The 14278-nt window shown below is 50.0% G+C and overlaps 1 protein-coding gene and 1 non-coding gene across 2 annotated transcripts in view; both read left to right on the forward strand.

The window, feature by feature from the left end:
• The window catches only part of LOC120381652 (zinc finger protein 91-like), a gene marked incomplete at its 3' end in the record, with an annotated part of 230735 nt that extends 227975 nt beyond the window's left edge, over window positions 1-2760 (forward strand). The window contains exon 5 of the mRNA XM_039499792.1: window positions 2108-2760. Coding sequence (XP_039355726.1) covers window positions 2108-2760 — 653 coding nt within the window. The remainder of the gene's footprint in view (window positions 1-2107) is intronic.
• A 10991-nt stretch (window positions 2761-13751) lies between these two features.
• On the forward strand, window positions 13752-13824 carry TRNAV-AAC. Its single transcript has one exon. It is a non-coding gene; the product is annotated as a tRNA-Val (tRNA).
• The last annotated feature ends 454 nt before the right edge of the window (window positions 13825-14278 follow it).

A 14278-nucleotide genomic window follows, 5' to 3' on the forward strand; every position in this document is an offset into this window, starting at 1 on the left:
ACTGTATGGAATTGTGAGACACTTTGGTATTAATAATAAAATAATATAATCTGATAAATTTGCAATGAATCATGCTAGATATGCCATACCAAGTGTCAGTGAAAATGTTATGATTTGCCAAGTATGATAATATTGTTTCTATGTTTGTATCACCTTTGTATTGTGAGTTATAGGTGTGTAGAGTATATCTGTATTTCCAGACTTGTGCAGTATTTCTGGGTGACACCCCCAGACAAATTGGCATCAACACTGCCTAGCCTGTTTGATGGCCCATTCAGGGTCATCAGCTATACAATGAGCCCATGGAAAGGACCAAGGGGATACACCTATTGAGTCAGCAAGACATGCCGTGGTATGCCTGTGTAATGAGAACTCCAAGGCTTTTCCTTGCCACGTGCTGTGAAGCTTGTGTTTGGGACACAGGAAGTACAGGCCACATGGCAAAAGGAATGTAAAGGGCAGCTGCATCATCTCCATTTGTCTTCAATCCCCCTTCCTACCTCTGGAGCAACTTCTCTACAAACTGAACCCTGGAACAAAGGACTGAATGACCATCCAAGCTGTGGATGTGATCCAGACAGACTTTCAAGCCAGCAACTCACCAATACTCCTAAGAACCTGATATATCCATTTTGGAATGTATCTGACTGCTTTCCCATTTAACTTCTTTCTGTCTTTCCTTCGTTTATACCTGTAGTTTAGATGCTAAAGGATTGTCTGGAAGGACGGAATTTTGGGTAATATCCAAACCTATACTGACCTGGTGATGTGGCTGACCCTCTGGGGTCAGAGGAACACTTTGTTTATGTGAGCAGAGTTTTTAAATAACCTCTCACTGTACTGGACGTAGGTGCTGATTAGGAGCCAGAGTACTGGGATGCAATAAAGGGGGCCGTGTGATTTCTCTTTTCAGCTTCTCGATAACCCGCGTGGGTGATCAGAGGCACAGTTGGTGACTGGTCGGTGAGTTTAACTTCAATGTTAACCAGCAATTTTGGGAGCATCTGCTCTCCCTTTTTCAGCCTGCCCTAACTTTGGCATTTTCAGTGAGAACTGCCCCTGGCCCACCAGGTCACACTAAGCACTGAAGTTAAATGAATAGAATGTTTTTTTTATGCCCAAGTCTTATGAAATCAACTGAACTCCTTTGTTTTCTTTCATCTGAGCAGGGTTTCTAGTTTTCCAGTGTGATGTGATCTCCCAGCAGGAACAAGGGGAAGAGCCATGGGTCCCAGACCTCCAGGGTTCAGAGGAAAGAGAGATCCTGAGAGCTGCCTGCACAGGTGAGGAAACATTAAACCACCTCAGAATCTGTAAGTGCCTGAAGGAAACATCTGGGATGCCCAACAAAGCCCTTGGGGAGGTCTCTCGGTTCATTATTGTCCCTAGCAGGGGTCATATCCTCAGGGTAAATATAGTATCAGAGGGGTAGCCGTGTTAGTCTGGATCTGTAAAAGCAACAAAGAATCCTGTGGCACCTTATAGACTAACAGACGTTCTGCAGCATGAGCTTTCGTGGGTGAATACCCACTTCTTCAGATGCAAGGGTAAATATAGTTCATGGCTTCCTATAGATCCTAGCAGACACCAGGCAGTAGCTTCCTCCCTTCCCCCTGCGTATTTGGTGGAGTCTGAATTCATCCCCCTCCTCTCTCCTATTTGGGGGAAGAGTTTGGGGGAGTTCAGCTCCTGATTTTTATTTGACCTGTCTTCAGCACTTGTTTTTGTTTGGTCTTCCCCTTTCCATCCCTGTTTGAGGTTTCTGTCTCTATCACAGCAGGTGATGCAATGGCATGTGAGAAAGAGGAGCAGAATTCTCAGCCTGAAAATGTTGAGCCAGTGGGTAAAAACAGAGCATTATTGCAAAGATGGAAAAGGAATGTGTCCAGGAGTCATGAGCAGGGAAAATCCTGGGAGATTCAGCACAGACCAAAAACAGATCAAGAAAACCAGCCAGGGAAGAAAGTGGATAAATTTATTTCCTGTTGGGGAACTCAGAAGGTCCTCATGGAAACCACAACACAGCAGGATATCCTCAGGCGAAAGAGAAAAAATAGATGCACTGAGTGTGGAAAAACCTTCTCTTGCAGCTCAGCCCTTTCTGCACATCAGAGAATCCACACAGGGGACAGGCCCTATGAATGCCGTGATTGTGGGAAATGCTTCACTAGCAGCTCAAACCTTTCTAAACATCAGAGAATCCACACAGGGGAGAGGCCCTTTGAATGCCGTGAGTGTGGGAAAACCTTCACTAGCAGCTCAGACCTCTCTAAACATCAGAGAATCCACACAGGGGAGAGGCCCTACGAATGCCGTGAGTGTGGGAAATGCTTCACTAGCAGCTCAAACCTTTCTCAACATCAGAGAATCCACAGAGGGGAGAGGCCCTATGAATGCCGTGAGTGTGGGAAATGCTTCACTAACAGCTCAAACCTTTCTCAACATCAGAGAATCCACACAGGGGAGAGGCTCTATGAATGCAATGAGTGTGGGAAAAGCTTCACTCAAAGAATAGACCTTTCTCGACATCAGAGAATTCACACAGGGGAGAGGCCTTTTGAATGCCCTGAGTGTGGGAAAAGCTTCACTCAAAGATCAGACCTTTCTAAACATCAGAGAATCCACACAGGGGAGAGGCCCTTTGAATGCCATGAGTGTGGGAAATGCTTCACTAGCAGCTCAGCCCTTTCTAGACATCAGAGAATCCACACAGGGGACAGGCCCTATGAATGCACTGAGTGTGGGAAAACCTTCAATCGCAGTTCGCACCTTATTAGGCATCAAACAATCCAGGGAGGAGAGAGGCCCTATGAATGCTGTGAGTGTGGAAAATGCTTCACTAGCAGCTGAAACCTTAGATTTAATTTACCCTGGTTCCTCAACTGTTGCTACAGCTCTAGTACCCATCAATCCAAAGACTGAGAGAAATGGAGAGTTCCAACCATTGTCCTTTTAGTATCTTATTGTTCCTCTCTCTGTTTTTTGTGCTGGCCTTTCTATTCTATCATTTTCTGCCTTTGTTTAGTTGGTAACAGTTGGTTTCCATCACTCACGTTTGTGTGTTTAAATCTCTATCCATTGTTAAATAAATTTTTTGCTTGTTTGATAACTGTACTCAGGTGCTGTGTGAGATACAGTAGCAATGGTCCACAGTAAAACTAGTAACCTGGGATACTTGGGGAAGAGAGGATCTGGGATTTCACCGAGTATATGGTGATCTGGGCTGGATCCCAGAGGGGGACACATTGAAGGAACTCAAGGGTTAAGGTGGCTGCTGTAACTCAGAGGAGGGTCCTTGAGTTCCAGCAGGCTGGTGAGTTTGGTCACTAACATCCAGCTGCCAAATGCAAAACTCCCTCTTCCTTGTGGCAGGTGGCAACAAGGAGACTCACAGTCCTCAACACCCTGAGAAGGGTCAGTGTGTCTCTATGTTGATCCACCTGTCAAATTCACACAGGGAAAGCTCCCGATAGCACAAAACTCTGCCCTATGAAATCATGGAACATGTGCTCTTTGCTCTGTGAAAGCATGTAAAGAATCCAAGCGCTGGAGGACAGGGTTTGGGTCCAGAGTGCCCTAGACAAATTGGAGGATTGGGCCAAAAGAAATCTGAGGAGGTTCAACAAGGAGAAGTGCAGAGTCCTGCACTTAGGACGGAAGAATCCTATGCACTGCCACAGACTGGGGACTGACTGAGTGAGGGGGGTTTGATAGCAGCCTTCAACTACCTGAAAGAGCAGCAGTATGGGCTTTCTCCTTGCCACTTTACTGGGCTGGGCCGGCATCCTGGAGGCCTTTCTAGAAGAGCATTGGGAACTGAGTTAGAAAAACCAATGTGAAAACCAGAACCTCAGGTTTAGACTCATTCATTTATAATATTAAATCTTCAATTCTAGTGTCACAGTCAATACAATTGCTTCAGCCTGATAGTTGCCCAAAGGGAAACTTAACGTCTCTCCAAGGGGAGTGGCGAGAAAACACTTTTCAGAGTCCAAGAGAGACAAGGCGGGTGAGGGTAAGAGCTTGCAGAGGACCAACCTCTGTTGGTGAAAGAGACAAGCTGTGGAGCTAACCCAGCACCCTTCTTCAGTTCTGTGTAGCCTGGAAGTTCGTCTCTTCCATAACCAGCAGTTAGAACATAAGAACAGCTACACTGAGTCAGACCAGTTCATCTAGCCCACTCTCCCGAAAGTGGCCAATGCCCGGCGCCCCAGAGGACCCCTGGGTTCAACATGGATACAACACCACCACAAACAAGGTTAAAAGTCAATGCACAGGGGAGAAGCATCTTGTGTTTCATTCCTTATGTCCTAGTCCCATCATGTGGCCATTTCCTTTTCTTCCTTTCTGTTAAAAGCTTTGGTGTTTTGCACAGAAACATTATTTCCCCAGGAGAGACCCAGGAGTGGGGGCTGCATTCCTGTACCAAACAGTCACTGGAAGGGGGCAGACAAAGGCCTTTAGGACGAGGCGTCCGTCACTGTCAAAAGATCATCTCCCTCCTGCAGGTCACTGGCAGCCTGAATTTGTTCCTTATCCTCCCAGAGTCTGGGGGCTGGAATCAGCACTACCCAGACCCTCCGTATGTAGCAGGAACAAACACAAACCTGGTCTTTAAAACAAGCTGTTCCCTTCCTTCTCAGGGAAGATTTTTCTGTGATTGAAGTTGAGCTTCAGTTCCCCTCTCCTAGGGGTGGGGCTGGTGTGGGGCCAGCTCCCAGTGAGATCTGTTTTCACCTTTGCCCCCTTTCAGTCACTCTGGGATGGTAACTCTGCTCCCAGCTGTCAGGCAGCTTCCAGCCCATCCACCCTGCTCACTAACTCTGTGGTCATGTGTCACTCCCTCTGCCAGCACAGAGAACCTGCAGGAAAGCTACTCCTGCCAGCTGCACTGGTGGTATAGTGGTGTGCATGGGTGCTTTCTAAGCAATTCATCTGGGTTTGATTCCCAGTCAATGCAATAATGGCTTTTCTCTTCTGTTGTTTCCTCATCTGGAAGTGGTACAATTTCAGTCACATTGTGTTACAATCACATTATCTATAGAATGAAATAATAAATGTGTCGAAGTCCAGCAGGTCATACAGGATGGAGGCACACAAGGGGCTGGAATGTGTCATCTGAGAAAGACAGAACACTTGGAAACCTGCATCTCCCATCCCCTGGCCTTGCGTGTTATGATTCCAGCTGCGTGAGCTGTTTGTAGGATGTTCCGGTATGATGGGGAAATGAAGTTTTGAGTCAGTTTTTGCTCCTGCAGATTCCTTTGCTGTTACAATTATAATGACATGAACAAAAGGGAGGCAAAATAAACATTAAACCCCAAATTGCAATACAGGTGGGGAAAGAGAAGATCACGGTTAAGCCAAACACGTCAAAATAAAAATTAATACAAAAAAGGGGAGGGGGGGAAGAGATCAGGTATGTGGAGATCCCCTTGATATTTCAACACACATTGTTAGAATCAAAGTTCAGACTTGACACTGGAAAACCTGCAGCTACCCAGCTCTGTGAACACCGGTGATGAGCAAGATGGAGTTGGGACACCTGTTCTGCTTCGATCATTTATTTTCTCTCTTTCTTCTCCCCCCAATTCCTCGTCTCCAATGTCTCTGCCTTTCTCCTCTTGCTCCCTTTCCCCTGCCCTTTCCCAGGAACTCACACTCTACAGCATTTAGGAAAAGCCAGAGCTCCCATGTTCTGCACATGAGCCTGTGTCAGAGGACGTGTGACCCAGGTCCGAACCAGTCACCAGAACAATATGACCCTTTATGGGCGACTTCTCTGCCTGCTCTGCAATTTACACACACCCCCACTGAAGGGGGAGGGGTACAGCTCTGACTGAGAGGCCTAACAGGAGAAATTTCAGCCCAAAGACAAATTTGTGTGAAATGCTGAGAAGTGAAGAGCCCCCTTCCCCTCCCCCCAAAGCCCCAGAACTCTAGTGTCACCCCCATGGCACCAGCACAGGGAACCCAGTGAGATGGGGTTACAGAATACAAGGGGGAGGGAGCAGGGGAGAGAGGTGACAGGGACTCTCTCTCTTTCCTTCTCTCTTCACTTTCTGTTCTCTTTCCTTCCAGGAACTGCAGTCACAGCAGGGAGGGGTTTGTCTCTTTATTAGGGATCCCTCTGTGTCACAGAGGCTGCAAATGTCATAGATTCTGTGACTTCTGCAGTGGCCACTGTGGCTGACTCCGTGGCTGCCCCAGCAGCTGGCCTGGGGGCAGCCTGAGCAGTGGTTCCAAGGGTGGCAGCAGCAGCCACAGCTCAGTGGCTCCTGGCACCTGTCCTGAGGTGGCCGGAGCAGGGCTGGCCCTGGGGCTCCCCTCACCTGGCAGCATCTGGAGTGGCAGTGGGTCCCCGGGGCTTCTCCCCCAATACATGGTGCCACGGGCCCCCTGGACTCCCTGCGCCCACAGCTGGTGCCACGGACCCCCTGGGCCTCCCTCCCCAAGATTCAATGAGGGGTATTTATGGTATAAGTCATGGCCGTGTCATGGGCAATGAGCTTTTGGTTTTTGCCTGTGATCTGTCCATGACATTTATTAAAAAAACCTGGGATTAAATCTTCGCCTTCCTCATTATCGATCAAATAAATCGAAATGCCTCCACCTGCAAATGGATTTAGCCCAGGACCCTGAGGCCTGGTCTACACTAGGGGTGGGGGGGCTCGATCTAAGGTACGCAACTTCAGCTATGTGAATAGCGTAGCTGAAGTCGAAGCTCTTCGTTCGAATTACTTACCCGACCTCACGGTGCGGGATCGACATCCACGGCTCCCCCGTCGACTCCGCTACTGCCACTCGCGCCGATGGAGTTCCAGAGTCGACGGGAGCACATTCGGGGTTCGATATTTCACGTCTAGATGAGATGCGATATATCGAACTCCGGGAAGTCGATTGCTACCCGCCGATCCGGCTGGTAGTCTGGACGTACCATCAGAGTCAGCAGCTGTTATGCCCCCACTGAGCTCTCTGGTCAGGTGTCCTAGCGCTGGAAGCCTCCTGTTTAGATCCTAAAATAGTGTTTTTGCACCGGGGGGGGGGGGGGCTGAAATTTTGGACCAGACATTGTAGCTCCACCATTATTTTATTGAATTGCTTCAAAACACAAGTCAGGAAAGTCTCCTAAGTGCCAGGCTCTCTGCCATGGAAACAGCTGCCCCTGCTCTGCAGGAGTCTGTGCGTTCCACACAGCAACGCACACACCTGCTCCGCACTGAAGGGGGGGTCAGACAGCGACAGGGTTGGTAACACAAATACTTCAGACTATTAACTCCAGGTCCCTTCCTTTCTTTAACCCAGGATGTGCCAGTCACCTGGTAACCATGGTGTTATCTTCACCTTAAAATACCTCTCAGGACATTTTCTGCGTGACCTCCACCCCCTGCCCTCCCTGCAGCCAGCCCCTGTCTCCAGCCAGCCCTGCACCCTATGCCCTGCCCGCACCCCTGCCCTGCCGCAGCCAGCCCCTGTCTGCAGCCAGCCCTGCACCCCTGCCCTGCCCGCAGCCAGCCCGTCTGCAGCCAGCCCCGCACCCCCTGCCCTGCCCGCAGCCAGCCCCTGTCTGCAGCCAGCCCCGCACCCCCTGCCCTGCCCTGCCCGCAGCCAGCCCCTGTCTGCAGCCAGCCCCGCACCCCCTGCCCTGCCTGCAGCCAGCCCCTGTCTCCAGCCAGCCCCGCATGCCCTGGCTCCAGCCAACCCCTGCTGCACCCCCCTGCGCTGCCTCCAGCCAGCCCCGCATCCCATGCCCTGCCTGCAGCCAGCTCTGCAACTCTGCCCTGCCTGCAGCCAGCCCCACGCCCCCTGCCCTGCTCACAGCCAGCCCCTGCCACACACCCTGCCCTGTCTCCAGCTAGCTCCTGCCGCACCCCCCTGTGGCCCCACCCAAAGCCAGCCAGCCCCCACACACCCCCAGCCGTGCACACCCTGCCCTGTCTCCAGCCAACTCCTGCCGCACCCCCCTGCCTGAAGCCAGCCAGTCTGCCCCACACACCCCTGTCTCCAGCCAGCCCCACACCCCTTGCCCTGCCTGCAGTCAGCCAGCCCCCCACACCCCTGTCTCCAGCCAGCCCCGCACCCCTTGCCCTGCCTGCAGCCAGACCCTACCTCCAGTCAGCCCCTGCCCTGCCTCCAGCCAGCCCCATGCCTGCTGGTGCCCTGCAGTTCCCAGGGCAGTAACCCTGCACACCTGCTTCAATGAGGGGGGCAGGGAGCAGCTAGGACCCCACATGTGCACACCCGAGGGTGACCAGACAGCAAGTGTGAAAAATCGGGACAGGGTAATAGGATCCTAGATAAGAAAAAGACCACAGGGGTCTCTGAGGTTTCCCTGGCCCCTCGCCCCTGTCCTGCCTGGCTGATGTCAGCATCTCTCTGTGAGGTCACCACCTCCCCACCACCTCGGATCAATAGGCTGAGGTCCTGCAAAAGGCCTTTGTGATGTCACTGCCACACCCCTCCGTTGCTGCGCCAATGTCCTGCCCCTGGCCAGGCACTTTGGAGGTTTGAGCTACTCCCTGGGGATCACCCCACTCAAGGAGCGTTCGTTCTAGGCAGCAAGCCGGCTAGACAGGGAAACATCAGATGCTGCTCCCAATGCTACACTCAGTTTTTCAGAAATGAGTCGACTTTATGACCAGAAGAGACCATTTGAGCATCTAATCTGACCCCCTGCATATCACAGGCCTCCTGTATGACACAAGAGCTACTTTTGGGGCAAACACATTCCAGAAAGGCATCTAGTCTTCATTAAATGACTTCAGGAGATGGAGAATCCACCACTTTCCTTTGTAGCTTGTTCCTGTGGTGAATCATCCTCGCTGTTGAATATTTGTGCCTTATTTGTAATATGAATTTGTCTCTTTTCACCTTCCAGCCATTGGGTCTTGTTATGCCTTTCTCTGCTCGATTCAAGAGCCCTTTAATACCCAATCCTTTCTCTCCATTAAGGCACTTCAACACTTCAATGAAGTCACCTTTCAATCTTCTTTTGATCAGCTAAACAGGTTGAGCTTGTTCAATAGCTCACTAGAAGGCATTTTTCTCCAGCCCTCAGAACATTTGGTGGCTCTTTGCTGCCCCACCTCCAATTTCACAACATCTTTTTCAAATGAGGACACCAAAACTTGAGGCAGTATTCCAGTATCAGTCTCACTGATGCCGTGTCGTCTCCTGTGATGTTATTGACATAATCTGTAACTGTATAGATCACCATTGCGAGCACTGTTCTATATTTGCAGCCAGTATTGCAGAAAGGTTGTCGTGTAAGGGGTCTATGGAGAGGTTCTGATTGGCTGATTATAATTATGCTATTTCTAGATGTGTATCATTTTTATAGTTGACATTATGAATTCCTGCCCATTTCCCCACTGGCTGGAGCATGGCTAGAGTGTGTCTGTGGTTAATGATGTTGCTGTAGATTGTTCGTTTCCTGCCTTGGCAATTCAGACAGTCCCTTTTCCCAACATATCTCCAGCACATCATTAGTTCTAATAACAGGGGCAGCTTTTCTCTGGGGCACTGAGATTTTCTGGGGAGTTGGTGGCTCCTTTCTTTCCTCCCCTGGAGTAAACTCACCTTTTTATTCCATGGTTCATGCTTTATAGAATAACAACATAAGCATGAAGAAAGAGGAAAGTGAATATCTCACTGCCAGGGCTGAAGGTGGCCACGTCCCCTCTGTTTGACCGTTGCCATTGCAGGAGAGACGGTGTCAATACAATCGAATGCCCTGGCTCAGACTAGTGACACAGGGAGGTTTTGCTGTTCATGGATCCATGCAAAGGAAATTGTGTCTCTGTGTGAAACTGAGGAGGGACATGAAACGCCCACAGGGTGGCGAAATGCCCTAAGCTAAGGCAGGAGGGGGAAGGAATGGGGCTGAGGAATGACTGACGTGGACTCACCTGGGATTGAAATGACATTTGTTTGTGTCGGGAGTGAGAAATTACACATTAATTCAGATGCAGGGTTGAGGCTTCTTTAGCTGCTTGTCGAACTTTAACTTGATTTCCCAGAAGGGAGAAAGGGAAAGTCTGGGGAAGCCTTGAGTCCCTGGCTGGGTCTCCTGGGCAGTGGAAAACATCCCTTGTTTGGCCCTGCCAAGGGGATCGCGGAGGCTCAGACGTCCCTCGGCTTGGATCAAAGGGGGAGTTGGATGGAATTTATCACCCAACCCTCCCTGCTCCCCAGAGCCCCACGGGGAGAAGCTAGAGAAGGGGGGAGTCATTCCTTCCCTGCGCTCCCAGAAGAGCTGCTAGCAGGGCCGCCCAGAGGCGGGGGCAAGTGGGGCAATTTGCCCCAGGCCCTGGGTCTTGCAGGGGCCCCCACAAGCAGGAGCGTAGCTGGGGGGAGCAGGGGGGGCTGCCGCTCCCCCACTGAGCACATTCCCCCAAAGTGGTGCCTTAGGAGGAATTTGGAAGAAGGTGGAAAGATCTGGAATTTCCCTCCCCCCACACCTCCTGAGGTGGCAGGGGGTGCAGGTGGAGGGGGCAGAGCCCAGGTCTGGGGTGGCAGGGAGGTGCAGTGGGGAGCCCAGGGATGGGGTGGGGGCAGCCAAAATTTTTTTTGCTTGGGACGGCAAAAAACCTAGAGCCGGCCCTGCCTCCATCCACCGTGAGGTAGGTAGGAGCAGATCATTATTATACCTACTTGAAAAGCGAGAAGCTAAGGCTGAGAAAGGAGAATTGACTTGTCTGAGGTCACACAACCAGTCAGTGGCAGAGTTAGGAATAGGACCCAAGAGCCCTGATTTTCAAACTAACCATCGGATCTTGAATTTCAGACACTGAATGACCTGAATAAAATGCTCTCAGATGAGCTCCAGACCAACAACAGTGACAGTAATTATTCAGCAAGAATTTGAGGAGAATCATGTTAGAGAGAATTATAAACTGCTCAGAGACCTTTAATGCAGAGAAGCAGCAAAATTCATCAAACATAGAACTGGTTCTGACTTATTTCCTTGGTCTTGAAAGAGAACAGGGACCTGAGTCTCCTCCCTGTCAATAACCCCCTGCTCAGCCAATCAGGGGTAGAGACTGAGGACGGGAGGCTGAGGGTTCTCACCAGAGAGCCCAAAGGATGGCCCAGGTCACTGGTGGGGATCAAATAAAATTCTGCCTCCTTAAGCTCGTGTTTTCCATGCCTAGAATTCAACTGTCACCAGATGGATCAGACTGAACAGGTTTCAAACCTCATGGAGACTCTTACCTTCTAAACAGGGACTGCTGTTTTCTAGTAAAATCACTAAAAGGGAAAGAGAAAACTCAAAAGAGGTTCCTCCTGGCTTTCACGTCCGTGAACCCGAATACTCTCTCAGTCCTCAAAGAGAGACCTGGAGAAGGAGACTTGCTGAAGCAAAGCCACAGGGGTCTCTGAGGTTTCCCTGGCCCCTCGCCCCTGTCCTGCCTGGCTGATGTCAGCATCTCTCTGTGAGGTCACCACCTCCCCACCAATAGTTTGTGGTCCTGCAAAAAACCTTTATGATGTGACTGCCACACCCCTCCCTTGCTGGCCTAATGTCCTGCCCCTGGCCAGGCACTTTGGAGGTTTGAGCTACTCCCTGTGGATCACCCCACTCAAGGAGCGTTTGTTCTAGGCAGCAAGCCGGCTAGACAGGGAAACAGCAGACGCTACTCCCAATGCTACACTCAGTTTTTCAGAAATTAGTCGACTTTACGGCCAGAAGAAACCATTAGAGCATCTAATCTGACCCCCTGCACAGGCCTCCTGTATGACACAATAGCAGGTGAGGGAGGGGGGCTGAGGAGGCGAGTGGGTGGGCAGTGGCGAGGGGGCGGGTGAGCCGGCAGAAAGCCAATATTCATAACTTCAACTACAAAAATGAAACACATCTAGAGATGGCATCATTATAATCAGCCAATCAGAACCTCTCCATAGACCCCTTACACGACAACCTTTCTACAATACTGGCTACAAATATAGAACAGTTGTCACAACGGTGATCTATACAGATACAGATTATGTCAATAACGTCACAGGAGGTGACACGGCATCAGTGAGACTGATACTGGAATACTGCCTCCAGGTTTGGTGTCCTCGTTTGAAAAAGATGTTGTGAAATTGGAGCTGGGGCAGCAAAGAGCCACCAAAGGTTCTGAGGGCGGGAGAAAACTGCCTTCTAGTGAGCTATTGAAAGAGCTCAACCTGATTAGCTGATCAAAAGAAGATTGAAAGGTGACTTCATTGAAGTGTTGAAGTGCTTCAGGGAGAGAAAAGATTTGGGAATTAAAGGGCTCTTGAATCAAGCAGAGAAAGGTATAACAAGACCCAATGGCTGGAAGGTGAAAAGAGACAAATTCATATTACAACAAAGGCACAAATATTCAACAGCAAGGATGATTCACCACAGGAACAAGCTACCAAGGAAAATGGTGGATTCTCCATCTCTTGATGACATTTCATCTAGACTAAATGCCTTTCTGGAATGTATTTGCCACCAAAGTAGCTATTGTGCCATACAGGAGGCCTGTGATATGCAGGGGGTCAGATTAGATGCTCTAATGGTCTCTTCTGGCCATAAAGTTGACTAATTTCTGGCAAACTGAGTGTAGCATTGGGAGCAGCATCTGATGTTTCCCTATCTAGCCGGCTTGGTGCCTAGAACGAACGCTCCTTGAGTGGGGTGATCCACAGGGAGTAGCTCAAACCTGCAAAGTGCCTGGCCAGGGGCAGGACATTAGCCCAGCAAGGGAGGGGTGTGGCAGTGACATCACAAAGGCCTTTTGCAGGACCTCAGACTATTGGTCCAAGGTGGTGGGAGGTGGTGACCTCACAGAGAGATGCTGACATCAGCCAGGCAGGACAGGGGCGAGGGGCCAGGGAAACCTCAGAGACCCCTGTGGCTTTGCTCCAGCAAGTCTCCTTCTCCAGGTCTCTCTTTGAGGACTGAGGGAGTATTCGGGTTCACGGACGTGAGCGCCAGGAGGAACCTCTTTCGAGTTTTCTCCTTCCCTTTTAGTGATTTTACTAGAAAACAGCCATCCCTGTTTAGAAGGTAAGAGCCTCCTGGAGGTTTGAAACCTGTTCAGTCTGATCCATCTGGTGAGAGTTGAATTCTAGGCATGGAAAACACGAGCTTAAGGAGGCAGAATTTTATTCTGCACCTGTGATTTTGTCTCTTAGAATCACTGGGGACATTAGGGTTTGTCCTTTTTGTTTCACCTCTTGCTCCATCCACTGTCTGATCCCTCTTTTCTCTTCGTCTCTTCCTTCCTTTGTCCTTTCTCCTGTTCCCCTCCCAAAATCAGGTTTTTTTCTCCTGCTGATAACAGCTCACGTTAACTGATCACTCTCGTTATGGTGTGTATGGCAACACCCATTTTTTCACGTTCTCTGTGTATATATATATATCTTCCTACTGAATTTTTAACTGCATGCATCCGATGAAGTGAGTTTTAGCCCACAAAAGCTTATGCTCAAATACATTTGTTAGTCTCTAAGGTGCCACATGTTCTCTTTGTTCTTTTTGCAGATAAATTAATGGAGGTTAAGTCCATTAATAGATATTAGCCAGGATGGGTAAGGAATGGTGTCCCTAGCCTCTGTTTGTCAGAGAGTGCAGATGGATGGCAGGAGAGAGATCACTTGATCATTTCCGGTTAGGTTCACTCCCTCTTGGGCACCTGGCATTGGCCATTGTTGGCAGATAGGATATAGGGTTGGATGGACCTTTGGTCTGACCCACTATGGCCATTCTTATGTTCTTATGAAGGGAAGGGCACAGAGTTTTTGTAGTGTAGTGGTTATCACGTTTGCCTAACATGCAAAAGGTCCCTGGTTCAAAGCCAGGCAGAAACAGGATGGCTTCCTTTTCTCAGCTCCTAGTGGCCTGTCCCTGCTGTTGTAGGAACAGCAGTGATTTCTATGCTCAAAATGTCTGTTATACTTCCTTTCCCTCTCTGAATGCCTGTGAAGTGGCTTTCCCCCTCCTCCTCCCGCTCTCTCCTGCAATGCTTGGGGGATGAATGGGCTGGTTGAAGATCAGAAGAGCTTCCAGGTAGACAAGGTGTCTGGGACTCTCATTAGGCAGCGCTCACACACCCAGAGCAGGGACCCTGCATGGACACTGGCTGAGGTGGAGTGTGACCCACCGGATGCAGCCAAGTCATCTCTAGTCGCAGGCCATGAGGTTCAGGTCCTTAAAAGGGGAAGGGTCTCTATGCTCAGCTGTGCTTTCACAATGCTGCCTAATGAGAGTCCCAGACACCTTGTCTATCTAGGAGCTCTTCTGATCTTCCAGCTGTTCAACCAG

The sequence above is a fragment of the Mauremys reevesii genome, linkage group 14, assembly GCF_016161935.1.
Source record: "Mauremys reevesii isolate NIE-2019 linkage group 14, ASM1616193v1, whole genome shotgun sequence".
NCBI classification, from domain to species: Eukaryota; Metazoa; Chordata; order Testudines; family Geoemydidae; genus Mauremys; species Mauremys reevesii.